General features: G+C 41.5%; 1 protein-coding gene across 1 annotated transcript in view; it reads left to right on the forward strand.

Moving 5' to 3' along the window:
• COL22A1 (collagen, type XXII, alpha 1) overlaps positions 1–19,372 on the forward strand; it is a 194,292-nt gene that overhangs the window by 100,501 nt on the left and 74,419 nt on the right. The window contains exons 15-21 of the mRNA XM_010014574.1: positions 573–617; positions 5,098–5,151; positions 6,915–6,968; positions 8,654–8,689; positions 9,989–10,018; positions 10,937–10,990; positions 12,020–12,073. Coding sequence (XP_010012876.1) covers positions 573–617; positions 5,098–5,151; positions 6,915–6,968; positions 8,654–8,689; positions 9,989–10,018; positions 10,937–10,990; positions 12,020–12,073 — 327 coding nt within the window. The remainder of the gene's footprint in view (positions 1–572; positions 618–5,097; positions 5,152–6,914; positions 6,969–8,653; positions 8,690–9,988; positions 10,019–10,936; positions 10,991–12,019; positions 12,074–19,372) is intronic.

Raw genomic sequence — 19,372 nt, forward strand, 5'->3', positions numbered from 1 at the left:
AAGCCTCAGCAATTGTGTACCTGGGAGGAGATGAATTTTGCAGTTTGGATGAATGCTGCTGTTGGTTTCACAGTGCAAAGATGTGCTTGGGCCTCCAGGACAGGGATTATCTAGCATTTGTCAAGTTCCTGCTGCCTGCTTAGCTCCTGTATTGAAACCCACCAGGAATGGGCACTCTTGCTTGTTCAGACAACAGGTTTTTCCATTAGCATTGTCCTCTACCAAAGTCCTCATCATTTACGAGCAGCATGAAAAATGCAGAGCGTTGGTTGTTTTCCAGACCATCTGCAGCTGTGGTGTGCTCCCTGTCCCTCCACACTGTGTTGGCAGGAGGGTCCTGTGTTTGTAGGCAATATAATATTACAGACGTTCCTGGGCCGACAGGTCATCCCTGCTCTGAAGTCTGCTTAGACCACTCTTGGGGCCAACTTTGAGAACTGGCAACATGAGAAATGTCCCTGAAGTTCACTTCAATAGATTGTGCAGACATGAACAGTGGTTTGGTGACTGATTAGAGGAGATAACTATGCCTCTACTTGGATTGACCTTTATGATCTCTTTCTATTTTTTAGGGTCTACAAGGAGAAAGAGGAGAAAAGGGAACACGAGGAGACAAGGTATTCCTGATGCACGCTAGGAGAAACCAGGCTGCTCTTGCCCTTTGCCCGTCTGGTGGTGCAGGCTGCCAGGCAAGCAGCTTTGGAGGGTGATGGACGATGGAGCTGCCTCACTGTGCTGCACCTCTGGCTGCCATCTGGGAATGACCTCCTATGGGAATGCAGGAGGGCTTTATGGCTAGAGGTGTGCACACATTTAGGGACTTCTTGTCAGTGTACAGCCAGGGATGGAGGAATGGAGGAATGAAGTGAAGGTATGCCACTGGGAGGGGTATAGTGGGGTGTCAACATTGTGTGCATAACCTGAGAGTTGTGATGACCACTGGCTACTGATGACCATGACTGCATTCAGCACGTCCCCATCTCACTGCAGATGCTCTAATTATCCAACTTCCTATGTTTCTGCCTTCTCCCATCACAATAAGCTCAGTAATAGTAAGTACCAGGTAGTTTCCATGTTAAAAACTTCATCCAGCTGATGCTGCTTCCCAGTTCTCTGCTCTCTCCTATCTGGGAATAGCTGTTTTAAAGAACCACATTCACGGTTCAAGAGACCTAAAGCCTGTTATACCTGGAATAAGCATTTAGAAGGAGACCTGGGCAGGCACAAAGTCTTTATTATTTCAGTTTGATCACTGTGTTCAGAGAGACCTCAGGTGCTGCAGACCTGCCAGGCACCGCTTGATGCTCCCCAGTAATGCCATCAAACATGTGCTTTGCTGTCCCTGTGCCCAGCAAGCAGCTGGAGATGGGGGATCACCAGACTCTGTTCGACCCATGTTACCCCTTTTCTCACACAGACAGAACAGGCAGCAGGGCCTTTCTTGCCAGCTCTGAGTGGCTTGCAGCCCTGAGCAATGTCACGTCTTGCTTATGTCTCAAGGTGGTCCTGATGTCTCAGTGCTGGTCTGGTAGTTTTGCCTGTGTTCAAGCTGTCTTTAGTGATGTCTGGCTGTATGTACAGTCTGTGTAAAGGAGGGAGTAATCAGCTTATTAGCATGGCCTTATTCCCATTTCTTACTTTCCATTTCTTTCTGAAGAAGAAACCCAGAGATTTACACCAAGATTTTGCCTACTGGGAAGAATGATCAACAGACTTGTAGGGTGAGATATTGTGTTTTGCTTTAGTATGTGTCAAGATGCCAGTTCCCAGTGTCCATTTTGCCATTTATGATGAAGTAGCCACAACCAAGTTTTGCATTCTCTATTGTCTCTGCCGCAGCTAGAGCGAAGGACTGGCTCGCACTTTATCTTCCCCTTGTTTTTCCCTCAGCCCTTTGCAGGCCTGGCTCGGTGTGTTGTGTCTAGCCACTGTTTTTCTGGAGGCGAGATTGCCTAATCTGCTGGAATATTTGGCTCCCGGAAGAAAATCCATCTTTCTGACATCACTGTGATGGGAGAGGAAGCTGGAGCTGTGTGTGGGCAGGCAGCTGACTAAGCTAGAGGAAGATTAAAGTGGGGAAGAAATGAATTAGGGGTTGTTTCATTAAAAGGATATGCACAATTAGAGTTCCTTTTATGTATTTTTTTTCCTGGGAGCAGCCAAATCTCTGCTACAACAATTGTACTTTGATTTTTCCCAGCTTTAATGATGGTCTTGGAGCACCCGCTGCCATTGCTTTAACTTCAACCAGCCAGTACTACTGTGAAAGCAGTGGGTGTAAATTCGGCAGGCCAAATATTTCCTTGTCTGCTCTTTAGCCTGTAACTTGAATACTGACACCTACACAACCTGTGTTTCTTTGTGCCTGAGGAGAAGAGTGTTTATTATATCAGATGAGAGCGCTGGCTCATTCACTGAGTTATTGGTATATCGAATCTGCACCCTCATATCAAAAAAAGGCTAAGTATCCAATAATACATCTTGGTGCTGCATTCTTATATCCTGGAAACTCAGATATAAATATCGAGGCTTTATAGGTTCCCAAATCCAGTAGCACCACTTACACCTGCACTTTAGGGGAACCACTGCACAATATGAGTGATATCTCATGTCCCTTTGCATACAGCAGGCTCCAGGACAGAGATAAGCATGGTGCACTTGGCTGTCAAGATAAGCCATGTATGTATGTGATACTTGGCATCTTAATTTAGGCACAAACAGCAGCTCAGCATGACACGAGGCATTGCTTTTGATGCATAAACATGTGTTCATCCTGTAAATCCTTGTCTGTTGTATTGGAGAAGAGCTCATGTAAGGAGGCAGCAAGGCTGGCCTGCTGCTGCCAGATCCCTCCATGCAGTGGGGTTGCTCTCCATCAGTTTTTCCCAGGAACCTTCAGACTCTCGGGGAACCATTTTTCCAGTAAATCATCACACTTTCTAACTGTTAGAGGTCAGAAAACAGAACTAAAGTTTCTGTGGAACTGGGATTTCCCCTGTTTGCTTATTGGTTAAAAACAAGAAAAAACCCAGTAGTGCACAGGAAAAGCAAATGGATTCTTCAAGTGAAAATTTGAGAATAAAACTTTTATTATGTTCGATTTATTTTTTAACAAATTAACAAAACAAAATAACCCAACCCCCCCCAAAAAAAAAACCCACAAAACCCCCCAAACTTTCTCTAAATAGCCTTTTTTTTATTAAAGAATAGAGAAAATAATAATAAAAATATTTATAATGACAGCTTTTTCTGAAGAGGAAACTGAAATCACAGTTATTTGGAATGTTTTCACTTTATACATTTGTATAAATAGCATATTTGCCTTTCCCTGCCCCCATTACTAGCACTAAGACTCTTCTGTTTTGGCAGCTAAAACAGAATGTGTGAAGTACTCCTTTCTGCAGTGTGTAGATGTTAAAATGTCTCCTGGGAATGCACTTCACATTTTGCCAGCAATCAACCAGACTGTTGCTTACTGAAAGTCAGGATACTTGTTGTTCAGTGCAAAGAGAACCATTAATATGGAAACTATGACTCCAAAACCAAGTAGATCTGGATGTCTGACACTGGGTTTCAGCCGCTTTCTGTAGGGTACAGCTCCCACTGATATCATTCTTTGAAATAACATTTGTGTTACTATACTGATTGATTTTCTAAAGGGGAAAAAGAAATTGATTTACAAAACCATTTGCTGATCAATGGAATTTTCAAAAGGAGCTAATTAAACCCAGTGCTCTAAGTGTGGGGTTGCGGACAATAACAGAGGTCTAAGAGGGATCCTGGGGGACAGTAATCAGAACTCAAATGACTGAAACATGAAAAAAGTAAAGCTAATATTTTGCTGTCACTGCTTGTACTTGTAGCATTTGTTTTTACATGCACATTTATGCTAACAGTGGTACTGTGTGTATTAGATAATTTATATCCAACTCTGTGTGTGGGATACGAGCAAAATTAGTGTTTCATCTTAGAGTGTTTTAACGCTTTACAGAGAAAGTCCCTATTTCAACGAGATTTAACCTAAAGTGGCTAGAATGGACAAAGGCCACAATCAGAGAGAAGTGAATTTCAGCAGAGTATGTTACTGATCTGGTCGTTATCTCTATTAAGGCCCTGGACTACAAAATATGGTATATAGTAAGCTTGAATGAGGAACTGCAGGATGCTTCATACTTGTAGGAGAATTACATACTGCTACAGATTGGGAACAACTTAAGGAGCTGTCCTACTGGAAGGGGGTTTGGGGTAAAGTAAACATTATCCTGGGATTTAAATAGGAGAATACTCTATAAAACACGAAATAATCTTTCTGTTCAAAGTCAGCCTCAGCTGTGTCCAGTTTCGGGCACCTAGCTACGGTGGAAAAGGTGGACAGTGCACAAATGAAAGCAATAAAGGTGATCAGAGGTCTGAAAAATGTGCCCATGGAGAAAAGTTGAAAGCACTGAGGTTGTTTAGGCTGGAAAGGTTTGAAGGGAGAGTTTTGTAAGACTTCAAATGCATAAAAGGCCTTTGTAAAGATGAAGGGAACAGTCTGTTCTCTGTAGGGGGTTAAGGAATGACATAGTAGCCTGAAACTCTAACAAGCAAAAGTCAGGTTTAGTTATATGGAGAAAAAACATATCTTCAGGTATTGAAAATAAAGTGGTGGAATACATTTCATGTGGAGTTAGTGGACTGTCGAACTCTGGAGACATATAGGAATGGATTAATTGTTCCATCAGGTTACAGAAAGCAAGGGTGAAAAATGAAGGGTTTTCCTTAACTGGGCAAAAAAGAGCTGTTGCTTGATTGTGGATTCATTATTTTTGTAAGAGCTGATGTTCTCGTGGTGCCCTTTGTCCAGTTTACATGAATCCATCTCAGCAGAGAGGGGAAGGATGGTGACATGGAAAGCTACAGCACACAACAGCTTCTGGCTGTAGCAACTCTTCGTAGTACAGATGTGGGGACTTTAGTCATTTTCTCTATTGAGCTGGCTTGAGTTTCTCTCCTTATTCCTTACTCTTGGAGTGGATAACACAGACATCTCTTGCAGAATGGTGACTTTAACAGCAGGGGTTTGAGTTATAGTCGTTCTTTCTCTTCTTTTCCCAGGGAGAGCGAGGCCTAGATGGGTTCCCCGGAAAGCCAGGTCTGGAGGGAAAACAGGTACGTGGCAAATGCTCAACAACTGAAGGCTTTTCTTTGGAATTAGTGGAAATGGACTCTAAGACTGTGATTTTTTTATCCTGGGTGGCTGCTGAGCCATGGCAGGACCCTGCTGCATTGTCAGGTTTTGTACTCTTTATTCTAAAGATCTTTGTTAGCACAGGTTTTTTGTTTGTTTTTAAATTGTAATGGAATATACACTTCAAGGAAATGCCAGTCCTTCAAACATGATAGTTTAGATGTTTGTCTGAATTTTTATTAAAAACATAAGAAAGAACATATAAAAATTCAGTTGTTTAAGCCCAATTTTTCTAAACTTTTTTTCCTTTCCACAAGATGAAACGGATACAACTGGATTTAATATATTTGGTTTGGTTTTAATTAGAAAAGCTTGAAACTATTTACATTTGTAAGATGAGTTGAAGGCAGAAAATGGTCTAAAGATCAATACTTTTCTGCTGATTCAGCAGATAATGCTTTGTCTAAAACTATCTGCAGATCCAACGAGACTTTTCATTACTAAGGTTATGATACTTAACGAGAGCATCCTTTACTCCCAAGGATCTTCTGGTCTAAATAGTAATGGACAGAGTAAGAAGCAGAGGCTAAAAAGTGATTTGCCATAAGCCATGCAGTTCATCATTGTCACCTTTGAGCCTGAAGCCTTCAGGCTTGCTGGTTCTGCACCTTATTCATGCTGTCCATGCTATTTCCCTCTCTGGGAAGGATCTTTCGAAGGCACATTTTTGTAGTTGCAGAGCTGAAAGAGCTGCAGTTGAATCCTCAGTACAGTTTGTCTTCAGGTATTTAATCCAGCAAAGCATCTGCTGAAGTCTGACTTGAATGTGCTTTGCAACCGTGTGCTGCTGGGGGCCTTGCGCTTGCTCTTTTAGCAGCCGAAGTTTCAGCTTGATTCTGTTGGAAAGTGTTTTTGTTTCCATATCGGACACATCCTTTGTATTTAGATGGCAAGGTATAGTGTCATCAGCAGTCTTAATCTTTGTTGAATCTGCATCTTCCTCTCTGTTATAGACATTTTTACACTAAATGTTCTGCTTCTCCACAGGGGATTTGACAGTTAATCATCACTTTCTCTCTGCTCTGTTTCTCAGTCACAGTTTATCCTATAATGAAAAGTATTTGTCTAGTTAGTGTTTATCACTGTCTTTATAAGATGGAAGTGTTTTCCGCTGCTAGATGCACTGGAGTCACAATGAACTATGCTCACTATGCGCATTACATTGTTTATAGTACTGGTTTCTACTTGCACCAAATGTGGATGAAGTGAGAAATTGCAGAGGGATGTGAAAGGTGGATGCTGATAGTTTATTACTTCTAAGGATCAATTTCTCCAAGTGGCACCCTATTACAGAAACAGGGTTTTATTGAAGCTTCTTCTGCCTTTTTTATGTCTAGGCACCCAGCAGTGAGCTAATCTTCATGCCTAAATTTTGTTGAAAATGTTGTGTTTGACACTGATGTATGCCCTGAACTGCAATCCTCCTGAACTGGCTGAAAATGGATTGCTACTATTGTGGCTGCTGGGGCATCTCCATCCTTATTCCCCTTCCTGTCTATGCAGAAGTGCCAAAGCAGCCTTGTGTGTTGTACTAGCTTCTTCCTTAGTACAATAGGACATAACTGTTTGTGCTGATGATACCCAAACATGCAGCCTTATGATTCTCCTGTGTTTTAAGGGAATGGCAACTAATGACCTGCATTATGTAAAACAGACATTATTGTCTCCATTCTACCTGTTTTAGGGCCCTGCTGGCAGCCCAGGCCCTCCAGGTGCCAGTGGGACCAAAGGAGAAAAGGTGAGTTGGAATGGGATGCCCAGGAGAGGTCTGGACACACTTTTGTTAATTGCTCCTTGGCCCCCCAGTGCCAAAAATACCAGGGATGTTGGTCTAATATTTGTCTCATTTGTGTATAAGTGAAACTTATATTCATTTAAATGTTCACATTTTGTTTCTGATGTTGCTTCAGTGTGAAATTGGTATAAGTGAAGGTCAAATTGTGTCTGGTCATAGTTCCTCTGCTCTTACTTTAACTGTCATAAGTAGCAGAAGGAAGTAGAGAGCAGTTTGGCTTAAGAAATCTCCCTTACCTAAGAAAAGTGGGTGGAAATGACAGTATGGTTTTGTGTAGATGCTATTTTTTTGACGCAGGAAGAGTGGAATTGACTCAGAAAGAGCCAATTAAATGAGCCCAACTTTCTTACCTGCAAAATAATAATTCACTGCCCTCAGCAGCAATTCTGACCTCATTATTTTATGGGGTTGTTAGAGTCTCCAGGCCAGCCTTTGTTTCCCTCTGTGCTGGAGGAGGTGACATTGTGGTTTTGGTATTTCCTACCTATTTCTTTGGCATGAATGGAAAGGCATTCCTTCTTCGGAGAATAATAGGATTATAGAATGATTTGGGTTGAAATGGACCTTAAAGATCATCTACTTCCAATCCTCTGCCACAGGCAGGGACACTTTCCACTAGAGGAGGTTGCTCCAAGGCCCGTCCAACCTGGCCTTGAACACTGCCAGGGATGGGGCAGTAGATAGCAGTCTTGAGTTCATAACGCTTCATCCCTATCTCTGAAGTGGCTGCATTTGGTGCTTTCAGATGTTGAGCTCCTTGCTCAACTACTTTCAGTGCAGCTGATGCGTGTCTCCAGTCCTTCTGGCACAGTATGGACCCTCTTTAGAATAACTAACAAATAGTGATTAAACTTGCCTTAAGAGGAAAGAGCATGAAAGATATGCTGGGTCATTCAGAGACCTACATGAGTAATGAATAAATAGAGCATGAAAGGAAGCTTTATGATGATTTTTGCATTAGCTTGTACCTAATGTAAAGAATATACCTTCTGGATGCTTAGTCTTGCAGCATTATAAATGATGGACACTGCTGGAGAAAAATGGGCTGGAACAAATTGATAGCCTGGATGGCAATAAATCACGTAAAGAGGGTGCAGCATCTCAGTGTCCTGCAGACACTAATAGTATGATTCTGCTCTGTAAAATCACTTGAGGGAAAATGGTACCATTTTCACCTTATTTTCTTTTTGCAAAGGTATTTTGGTCATTAACAAACAAAAGCATTTTGGCCGCTAAATATCCATCCTGCAGTCTGTTAGGGATGTGAGCATCAGTCAGGTTTATTTGTGTGGTATATGTAGGCCAATTATAAGACTTCTGAAGCTTGAATTTAATGGTATGGTGCATCCAGTGCATCATTTATTTTAAGTCAGTCAAATCGATGTATAACATCACAGTAATAGAGAACACAAGTTCCTACATGCATTTATCTGCAGGGCAGAGAAAACAGAGTTAATTGGGATTGCATGTTCATGCCTATTAATTACAGGATAGTACTGGAAATAAAAATGTACAACAGCAGCTGGAAAATATGCTCAGAAGTTTGGTTTTGGTTTGTGTTATGTATTGTGCTATGTTGTGTGCTGTGTTATGGTATGTTTTTAAATTTCTTTTGTGTTTCCCTGCAGGGTGAACCAGGACCTTCAGGACTGCCTGGCTCTTTAGTAAGAATTTATTTCTTGGTTGTTAGCTTTCTCAAGCATTGTAGGCATTATTGCATGAGAAAAGAAGGTGGAAGTTGGGAGTGTGAAGACTTTATTAAATAAGAGATATTCTTCAATGTTACAACAAGGAGATGCCACGCACCAACTTTGGGAGATTTTGAAATGTGAAGATCAGGACTTGAAGAGGCAATGAAAGCATTGCCTCAAGTGCATCAGAGAGAGCACCAGTGTGACAGGACTGTGTGGCTTCCAGGACTGTTGTTGAGTTGATGCCTTGTGGCCTTTGGAAAATGGAGCCTGTGAAAGTTATAAAAGGAAATCAAAGTGCAGAGTTGAGTTGAATTACTGAGTGCGTTTGTCATGGGCTGGATGTGAGAGTTGGGATGGGAGAAGCAAAAGGAGATTTCTGATGAGAGGGAATGATCTTTCCTTGGCTTTTATCTTAAAAAGTCCTGGTGGAATATGAGACAGCAAGGACCTGATGTATGGCAATCAGGAGAGCAAAGATATGGACAAAAAAGAAAACAGAGAAAATAGAAGAGGGGAGTTGATTTATATGACTTTGTACATCCCTCTGCCTTCAGTGATGCTTTCGCTGATGCCCGGGACATAGGCATATCCAGAGGTTAGTATTGTCTATATGAAGAAGTTGTCTCTAAGAGAAAGAAGATTTACCGCGGAGAGGTCTAGAACTGAGCTCTGCAAGGGCTGGTAACAAAGCAGTTGGAAAATATTCACTTTACATTAAAAAAAAGGATTAAAATTAGGAAAAAGCACCCCTGGGCTATTGGTAGAAAATATTAAAGGGATGATAACAGCAACATTAACTGCAGCACTGTGCCAAAGAAGGACTGGGTGTTAAAGACAAGAATGAGAAGCTCCCTGATAATCATGAGAAATGAGCCTGACATTCCAGGTTGTGGGAGGAGAACAACCTTAGCATGCACCATAACCAAAGTCAACCTGCTATTTGCATGATGGTTCTGCATTCAGTGCATCTTTATAATTTAAAGTAAGAATTTACTAACTTATACTGATGAGATATTGAATTCAGTTCTTACTGTTTAGGCAGCCACACAAATCACTGCATAGTAACTGTGTGAGCAAACCTTGTGTCAGTCTGAGCTATTTAAATAGTAAGTAGCCTGCAGAAGGATTTGAGGAGCTGTAGAAGTTAGTGTGCATCTCAAGGGAATGGCGAGGAGAGGAAAATACACTGTGGGGAACCATCATACCTCTGACACCTTTTGTGTTGTCTTTCCTCTTTTTACCCTTTATGACTCTGCATTTTCATTGCAGGTGCCTACTGAAGGCCTAAAAGGAGAGCAAGTAAGAGATATTCAGTATCTACTTTTCCATTGTGAAGATACTTGTTTGTAGTTCAGTTGCCTGCTAGATTAGAGTTTGCTTTCAAATAATATTTCAAAGTTGAGATGGATAGAAGCATTTTCAGACCATCAAGAAGTTTTACCGTTTACAATGGAGAAAATAGAACAGGAAAAAAGGCAATATCTTTTACAGATGTGTTGTACTTCTCATTCATGTTAAATTCAAATTGGAGTGTCAGCTACACAAATCTTTAAGTCTAGGGAAGCGTTAATACGAAAGTCAAACTGTATTGGAGTTCTATACGAGTTTGTCTCTGAACCTGAGCACTCAAATAGGAGCAAGACGCACGTTACTTCAATCTGATACTCCTACATATAAACAAAATACATTTACATTTTGATTTTGTGTCAATAGGTGCATAATTTGTATTTAACTGTTATTTAATATAATGACATACATCATTTAAAGCACTTCACAGCTGTGCTGGCTCAGGGGAAATGCCTGTGGATGCTATTTTTGCAAGAATTGCTTTTCTCCATCATAGAATCATAGAATAGTTAGGGTTGGAAAGGACCTTGAGATCATCTAGTTCCAACTGACCAAACCCCAACCCCCACAGCTGGAATATCCAGGATAACCCTGAGTCTTCGGTAGAGTTACTACCTTTGAAAAACAAACAGCCATTTATGGATAAATGCCTGCTGAGTGTGGGTGGTTCAGTCTGTGCAGTCTAACGAGTGCTGATAGTTCAAGTAGCTGAAGGAGTAAGGAGAAAACCAGCTGGTCTCTGCACTGGTTCTTAGGACCTATGAGGAAAGGAGCGATATAGGTCCTGCATGATGGTCAATATGACTAATGTGCCCATATGATTTTTCACACAGATATATTAATGCTATTTATAAAAACCCATTTCTGTAGGGAATGCCTGGGCCACGAGGACCACAAGGCCAACCTGGACTTCCTGGACCTCCAGTAAGTTGTTTCTCTTGTTGCTTGCAATTCCCATAAACTGAAATTCAGCCTGGTATTAGGCATATTTGCAAAATCATAGAATCACAGAATGGTTTGGGTTGGAAAGGACCTTAAGATCATCCAGTTCCAAGCCCTCTGCCGTGGGCAGGGACACCTCACACTAGACCATGTCACCCAAGGCTCTGTCCAACCTGACCTTGGACACTGCCAGGGATGGAGCATTTTCCACTTTCTTGGGAAACCAATTCCAGTGCCTCACCACCTTATACATTATTCAGGCACTATGATCTAACCAGTGCCCCAGCCTCGTGTTCTCTTCACTCTTTTCCTCAAGGCTGTTCTTACGTAGACCCTGGTTGCTTTTCTAACATCCTGAAGAGCTGTATGGACATTCAGCACATGTCAAAGAAGCACTAACCGTTAAGTTGTAAGCTATCATGTAATGAAGGTCAGAGAATGGTTGTCTAAAAGGGGTTGGCTTTATGCCACAAGGTCCTGGCTAAAATATTTTGTGGATGAAAAACAAGAATTGGGGGGGTGTGTGTGCTTACGTTTCAACACACATTTTGCAGCACTTTAGACACGCCAACATTCTTACTTTTGACTTAATTGTAGGTTATTCTAGTTATACTTTATAACCCAGCTCTGCAGGATATCTCAGTTGAGGCTGCCACTGCTGTCTCATTTGCAAATACTCTGTATTCCCTCACCTTTGAATGGTCTGTTGTGTTTCGTTATTGATTGGAGTCTGTAAAATTGATGGCATTGTGAAGATGCATTATTTAGGTAAAACTGTTTTTAATTGTAATATGGGATTTAATTACAGTTGTGCGCTCTGTGTTTAATCAGGGCATTGTCACATTTCTCTATCCTGTTTTCTTATTCTCTTCTGCTCACAGGACAACGTAACAGGTAAGAGCTGTTTAGGTAGCCTTCCAGTAATGGTAGCACAAACCAGACAGGAAATGGTAAAACAGTTAATTAGTTTTTCTTTCTCAGTTAACTTTCTAAAACTTTTCACTTTCAAAGGGTGAGCCTGGTCTGGAAGGCAAGCCTGGAATCCCTGGTGTACCAGGTCAAAGGGTGAGTGCTGTTTCTATTTAATGTAAGTCTCAAGAAGCATGAGAGAACTTTATTCAATAAGTTTTGGTATTTTTGGTATTTTGACCCACTTTATGTATACTTTTCTACTCATTTAAGGATCCTGGAGGCCCAGATCCTTTCCTCTGTACCTTCTTTATGGTTCAGCAACTCTTGGTACCTTTTGGAGTCCATATATTGTATGCAGTGCCCTGTGGGACCCTATGGAAATTTATTTCTAGTTGTTCACTCTCCTGTCTTGATATGTGCTCCTTTCTGCCAAGAGGATTCTCAATATGACTCTGAGTGTGTAGAGTCACTAGTAATCTGAACAGGTTGAAAGTTCAGAGAAATACTGTTGTCCTGGAAGTCAGATAAATGCAAAGGCACTTGCAATACTTCCTATTTTCTGTTCTGGTTGGTCTGCACTGAAGCAGAACCCACATATGGGGTACCATTCTCCACCAGGAGCTTAGGTAGATTCCTCTTGCTGAAAAATTCTGGATTTTCTCTGACTCAGAATTATGTCTTGAAATGTTCAAGTACTGATAAAAAGTAAATTCCATAATAGGCCTTATGTTATCACATGCATGCTCTGTACCATCCTTTCCTTACTTCAGCCCATTTGTATGAACATCTCACTGGACACCAGATAAGGGTAGAAGAGAGATACTTGTTTAACTTTTGTGGAAGCAACCCCTTCAGTGTCAGTACTGCTGTTTCATGGGTCACCTTTTAAAGTAGTCACAAAGACTTTATCATAGCTTGGTCCATAGAGGAGATTGTGGGGCTTACCTGTAACGCTTTGCATGTTAGTCAGCACCGGCGCTGTTAAAAGACTGGGTGTGAGAGGGCTGCTTGTGAGCATGGGAGGGTTATGGACAAAGGACAGTGCATGCAAGAAATATATGCCTTGGTAGGTAGTTTTCTGCAGCCTTCTATTGGATTGCATGATATTAAATTGAGATGTAAGCTTGGCTTTTAGGAATCATCTTGCGAAAATGGGGATGCAGTCTCATCTTGATGTCACAGTAGAAAAAGACATTTACTTGCTTTCTTTTACTTTTCCAGTCTTCAGAAAGTATCACCTTACCAAATAAGCGTGTTGAGCTTTCCTTACGAGTTGGCAAGTTCTGAGTTGCCCTGGTTTTAAAGCCTTCTGTGAAACATAGTTTCTTGAATAAGATTAATAGAGCATATTAGCTGGGTAAAGGACAGTGATCCATCAGGATCTGCAAGAGGACACAAAGTGCTCCTGCTAATGATCATTTGATTAGAGATGTCATTTGATCCATATTGTCTTTGAATGTTTCCCTAGACTCTGTTGTGTCTAGCCAGTTAGACTTCTTCTCCTTAGGGCCTTTATTAGTCACCAGGCATCTTAGGTGGATAGATAAATTCTTTTAATTAAAGGCCATTATTCATTAAGTGAATACATGTGATGAATCAAAGTCCTGGGCTTGGTGGATCTACATGGATAACCTATATGTGGCAGAGAGAACAGATTAGTAGATGCTACTGATTCACCATTAGTACAGTTCTTGACAAAGCACAGATATAAATCCAGGCATTGATTATCACCTCACAGAAATTTGGCTGCAGAAAGAGCCAAAAAACAGTCTCTAGACAGACTTAAAAGTTTAAATGCCAAGATCAGGAGTCTCCTCTCTTTGAGTCTGGTTTTAAATGACTGGATGTAGGGCAAAGGTGGGCCTTGAAGGCACAGGTCAGAGCTGCAGTAAACCCTCTTGAACACACTCAAAGAAGAAGGCTCTCTAGCAGCATAGCCTGGTGTTGAGGACAAGGATGAGACTGCAATGCCTGTTTCATTTGTAGCTCCAGTCCTACCTTGTTGTAAGGCTTGGCTTGTTGACTGGATATTAGGAAAAATGTCTTCCCAAAAGGGTTGTTCAGCATTGGAACACGCAGGGCAGCCCAGGGAAGTGGTGGAGTCACCGTCCCTGGAGGTATCTAAAAGACATGTGGATGTGGTGCTTAGGGACACGTTTAGTGGTGGATTTTGTAGCGGTAGTGTTAGGGGTTGGACACAATGATCTTAAGGGTCCTTTCCAATCCAAATGATTCTAAACCATTATACAATTCTATTCTAAGATTCTCACATCACTTCTGCACCCCTTGTCAGTAGGGGTAGCAGTGTAAGACTGTAGAAGTATGCAAGCAAACCAAACAGCCAGAGCAGAAGTGTGAGCACGGACTTGTTTAACACCAAGCACATTCCCCAGCATACATTTGAGTCATCCCAAATAGCAGTCTCCCACAAATGTCCCTGAATTGTGAGGTGATTGTATCTGACAGGCAGGATGACGAAGACCACCTTTGTTTGTGAGAAGGGTTTAGATGCATGAACACAAGCTCCTGTGCTCTTGTGCATGGAGCCCTGGCTCATTGTATTTAGCACAGATGGTACCTCACTATGGTAAGGACAGTAAAATTAGACATAGCTACAGGCAGATTTGGGACCCTTTATAGCAGGCCTGTGTAGAACATGAAAATCACACTATCCATCTGCTTGCCTGGTCACTCTGCTGTTTTGTACAAGTGGGTTTTCAAGATACGATGCTGCAATTTGTATCTTGTGAAAATTTGGCTCCTGAGGTACCTTACAAATATTCTGCACTAATACCTTGTAACATAAAGGACAGGTCACAGTGCAAAACTGGCTTCAGGACCATTTCAACAACCATGTTGTTACTGGCTTGCCAGTATGATTCAACCTCAGTTCTGCATTATGGTCCTCAACCAAGATGTGAATGAAGTCAGCACATGCACAGAGTCCCTGTCCTGACACAGGGATGCAGATATGACCACTTGTTGGAGTTGTTAGAAGCCTGCAGTGCTTTAGTGAACTGTAATGTAGCTGGCACAAACTACTAATGGACTAAAGATGTGTTTGGAACCGTTTCATATGAGAATTCATGCCTCATAACACAGTCCTCTGGAAATGAAGGATCCTGACTTGTGCAAGGACAGTTGGCTGGTGTTAGAAATATAATGCAGGAGCCACCTACACCAGTGTCTAGATTTCATAGAAGACAACATGTTGTGCCAAATATCCCAGTGACAGTTTGGCTGACAGTAATAGGGTCACACAATTGGAAAGATTATCTAGGAAAAAAGGAAGTATGATGTTCTTTTGGCCTGAAGTTTGTGTTCCTGTTATTGCTGAAGAAATAAAAGCATACATGAGATAGTACAGTTGCCAATATACCAGAAGGTCACCATTCGTGTAATAGTAAAGAAAGTACCAGTTTAATTCCATGCAATCTTATTGTTTCATTTAAATGCATTCATTGCACTTGCATAAACTTTTTTTCCATCACTCCTGCTTAGACTACACACTTCTTGGAGCAGTTGCAGAGTCTTCTGCTTATGTGTGGTACAAGTGTGGCTGAATAACCAACAACCAAGTGGGGTGAAGAAGAACTGTCATCAGGGCTTCTGATGGCCCAAGGCTTCTCCTGGCCTTGGCATCACAGATTAAGACCATGTTAAAGATTCTTTAAGAAAGCTTAAGACCAAGAACCAGTATTGGCTCAGTTTATTTTCTTCCCTTTTCCTGTCGTTTTTCTTCTGTGAGATTGAAAAGAATTAAAGTACTTTGACTCTGCTTTTAAGTTTTTTGACACCTGATCTACTGAAATATTAGTTGGAAATGCCCCCAACTTGCTTGGTAGACACAAAAAGTGCAGATGTATGACATGCTTCTGGAAAGCATGAAGGTCTTTGGGTAATCCAGCCTAAACACAGAGTTCTGAAGTGTGCTCAATAACTTGCATTTCAAGAATTTTCCTCTTACTGAAACGATACAAGTTCATTCAAGTGATTGACATTCCAGAAGGAAATTGAGGGAAAACATTTGTTCTATATCAGTACTTTCCACCTAGGCATCAGGTAGCAGCTACCCAGACCAATTTGAGTTTGATGTGCTTTATTGCAGCCTAGCTTGCTAAATTTGCATTGTCAGAGTTTTCTCATGCTCAAAGAACAATCAGTGCAAAACAATTAAAACCTCAAAATACAGGGGTCTCATAGCCTAGTGAGAACAGTCTTATGGGGAAAAAGTAATGGCAAACATCATTTCAAAGTAGTAACCTTTAATGAATGTCCTTCTCCATGTTTAAGACTACATGAGTGAGTCAGGCAGATAAGTAGTAATAATTCCCCCATTTCAAGTTACTTCATGCACAAAATAATTTATGCAAAGCACAGAATGAAAGTTGGGTGTAGAAATAGATAACTTAGAACAGTTTTACTACAAGACCCTTTTTTGTGAGCTAATTGCAAATTTGATGAAGGCGAGAGGCAGGAGCACAGCCCCAGGAGTGAGTTACAAAGGGGTGTCTTCTGAATCTTTAATTCAGCTGTCATGTTGCAGCAGGTTTTTGTGTTCATCTGTCCACATCCCCTGAACGTTTATTCCCAAAGTCAGAGTAGCACAAAAAGCTTAACAGACCTTTCATGACTCTTTACAACTAGATTACAAGGCTATGAGTCTGAGTAAGTGCTACATATTTATTTCACAAGAGAGCCTAAAGGAACCTATTAAAACTGGGGATGACCCAGGGCATACCCTCCACCCAGGAGAGATGTTAAAGAGCACTTGCCAGTGCATTAAAGGTTATTTCTGTGAGGCATCACAGGGGAGATGAATTTACCAGATCTCTGGAGTGCTTCTGAGCTCTTCTTTGTGTGTTTGATAGTGGGATAGAAATGACAGAATCATTAGGGTAGGAAGGGACCTCTGGAGATCACCCAGTCCAACCCCTCTGCCAAGGCAGGGCCTCCCAGAGCAGATTACACAGGAATGTGTCCAGGCAGTATTTGAATATCTCCAGAGAGGGAGATTCCACAACCCACCTGGGCAGCCTGTTCCAGGGCTCTGCCACCCTCAACAGAAAGATGTTCCTTATGTTGAGGTGAAACTTGTTGTGTTTTAGTTTATGGCCATTGCTCCTCATCCTGTCACTGGGCACCACTGAAGAGTCTGGCATCATCCTCCTAGCACCTGCTTTGTCCACCAGCCCAAGTAATCACCCCTAAACCGGCCAACCCTGATGGTATTTGCATCCACAAGCTAAAGAGATGCTCTCACTTCATAATTTACTGTCATTACCTAATACATATGCAGGCTGGAAAAGGCTGGTGCCTTCAGGGGACTCAAACATTGATCAACACTGCTGGATTTCTCCTGGCTTCTCTAGTAATGTAGAGGTAAAGGGACAGGGCTGAAAGTGGTAATCCTAGCATCCCATCTAGTTTAGAGAGGAAATAGTTGGAATTTATGCTTGCAGTCATATTTGTTTACAATTAAGGATGTTTCCTGTGTGCTTGTACCAAATCCACCTCTGTTCTGGGGTCAAACCTTAGAGAAAAACCTCTGTGAGACTATATGGCCATTCTAGCTATTGGACAGCAAGATGAGAAACAACCCAGGCCTATGATACCTTTCAAAATTGCACCTCTAGCAGAATGAAGCCAACATTTTCCCCTGGTTTCCTGTTTTCTGTGTGATGGAGATCTTTCCAATGAAGGGTTGTTTTCATAAGTAGTGATGGGTCAAAATGTTCAAATGACCTTCCTTGCCTTGGCAAAGTTCGGCTGGGCAGAAACTGAAATGTCAGCCAATTAACAAAAAGAAGGAAAAAGAGGTTGATGGCATAGGTTATATCCAGAGTGAAGGTGTAATTGTCAGTAAGGTAAATATACCCATTTCCTATAAACTACACATTTTTAACTGTGCTATAGTTCAAATTGATGCTGAAGGCAAATAACACATTTCATATGGTCGAAGAATACACATTTTTACACACGTAGTGGATTTTTACTATAAGTTAACAGCATAATTGCTGGTTTTCTCTGTCATATTATTAGGCGATGTGACATTTTGCTGTGACGTTATACTCATAGGTATAATTTCTCCCAGCAAAAATTCCTGTACTTTATAGGCAGTCTATAATGCTATGGAGCAAATCTATTGTGGTTTGATTTTGGCCGAAGTGTACCTTTCACAATGGGAAATTGCACTCTCAGCTTCTCTGTCAATATAATTACATGTTGCTTTAAAGGATTTCTCAGTGTTTCGAAAAGCACCAAAGTTCCTCAGAATTATACCTAAGGATAGGTTGGGCTCCTCTCATGTTGTTCATTGCTGCTGCAGATTAGTGTGCTCAGCCACCAGTATGGAAACAGGGCAATTGTGCATACTTGTCACAGGAGGCAAAATTTGTCCTTCCTCTGACTCTTCAGCTTTTGAGATGGGTTTGGAGAGAAGGTGGTGCTGCTACAACCTTCCTCAGGTTCCCCAAGTAATATTTTACAGGTAGGACCAAGTTTCCCAAATGCAGGGGTTCAGCAAATTGCAGACAGATAAAGCCCTTAAGCTGTAAAGCTGCTAAAGCGACCCCCTTGTGTGGGCCCTGTGGACCTCCAAAATAAGGTCTACATGTAAGCTGGAATCATTTCATTTGCAAGGTTACAAGGCTCATTCCCATTTTATTGGCATGAACACTAACGTAAAGCTAACTCCGTTTTGCTCCTTCAAAGGGTTATCAAAAGTATTTATATGAGGTTCCTGCCTCTAATGCAGTCTCTGAATGAGAGTCTGTGGAGATGCATAAACATCGCAATGGGAGGTACAAGGTGGGTGCTAATCATGACCAGTGAGTGACCAGCAAGGTTGGTGGGATGTGAAGGTAACAGTTACTCTATGTTGTAGCTGTGGAACCAACCAGCTTTAGCATGTAGCTCCCACATTAGTAGAAAGCTGGACGTGGTATGCGGGCATACTCATCTCCCACATCTGGCCACACACACTACATGCCATATGCCATATTCATAAGCTTGTTTATTTAAACGAATAGTTTAGCAGTGTCCTTTGCATGGTCACCTTGCAGTTGGCAAAATCAGCATCTATAGCTAGTAAACATGTTGAATCATGTGGTGATACGAGTCCTTCAGGTTAATAGTGGGCTCTTTTTGGCTTTGACAAGCAAAGAAGCGATGGATGTTGAAAATGTAGCAGCAGCACTCATGAATAGTGCGTTTATTTGAGTATATAGTGTGGATTTTGATTGGTATTAGGGTCCTGGAAATGACTACAAACTCCAAGGAACTCATAATTTTTCTTAATCTTCTTAAATTCTGTATATGATAGCTGCCTTTTTTTTTGTTATGACAAAAATAATGAGAAGTTCAGATGCTGACACACCAGCTAATGAATCTCAGTCAAAACTGGGGAAAATACGATGTCCTGTTTGTGATGTTTTCATTCAAGTCAGCAGG

The sequence above is a fragment of the Nestor notabilis genome, unplaced genomic scaffold, assembly GCF_000696875.1.
Source record: "Nestor notabilis isolate BGI_N333 unplaced genomic scaffold, ASM69687v1 scaffold780, whole genome shotgun sequence".
NCBI classification, from domain to species: Eukaryota; Metazoa; Chordata; class Aves; order Psittaciformes; family Psittacidae; genus Nestor; species Nestor notabilis.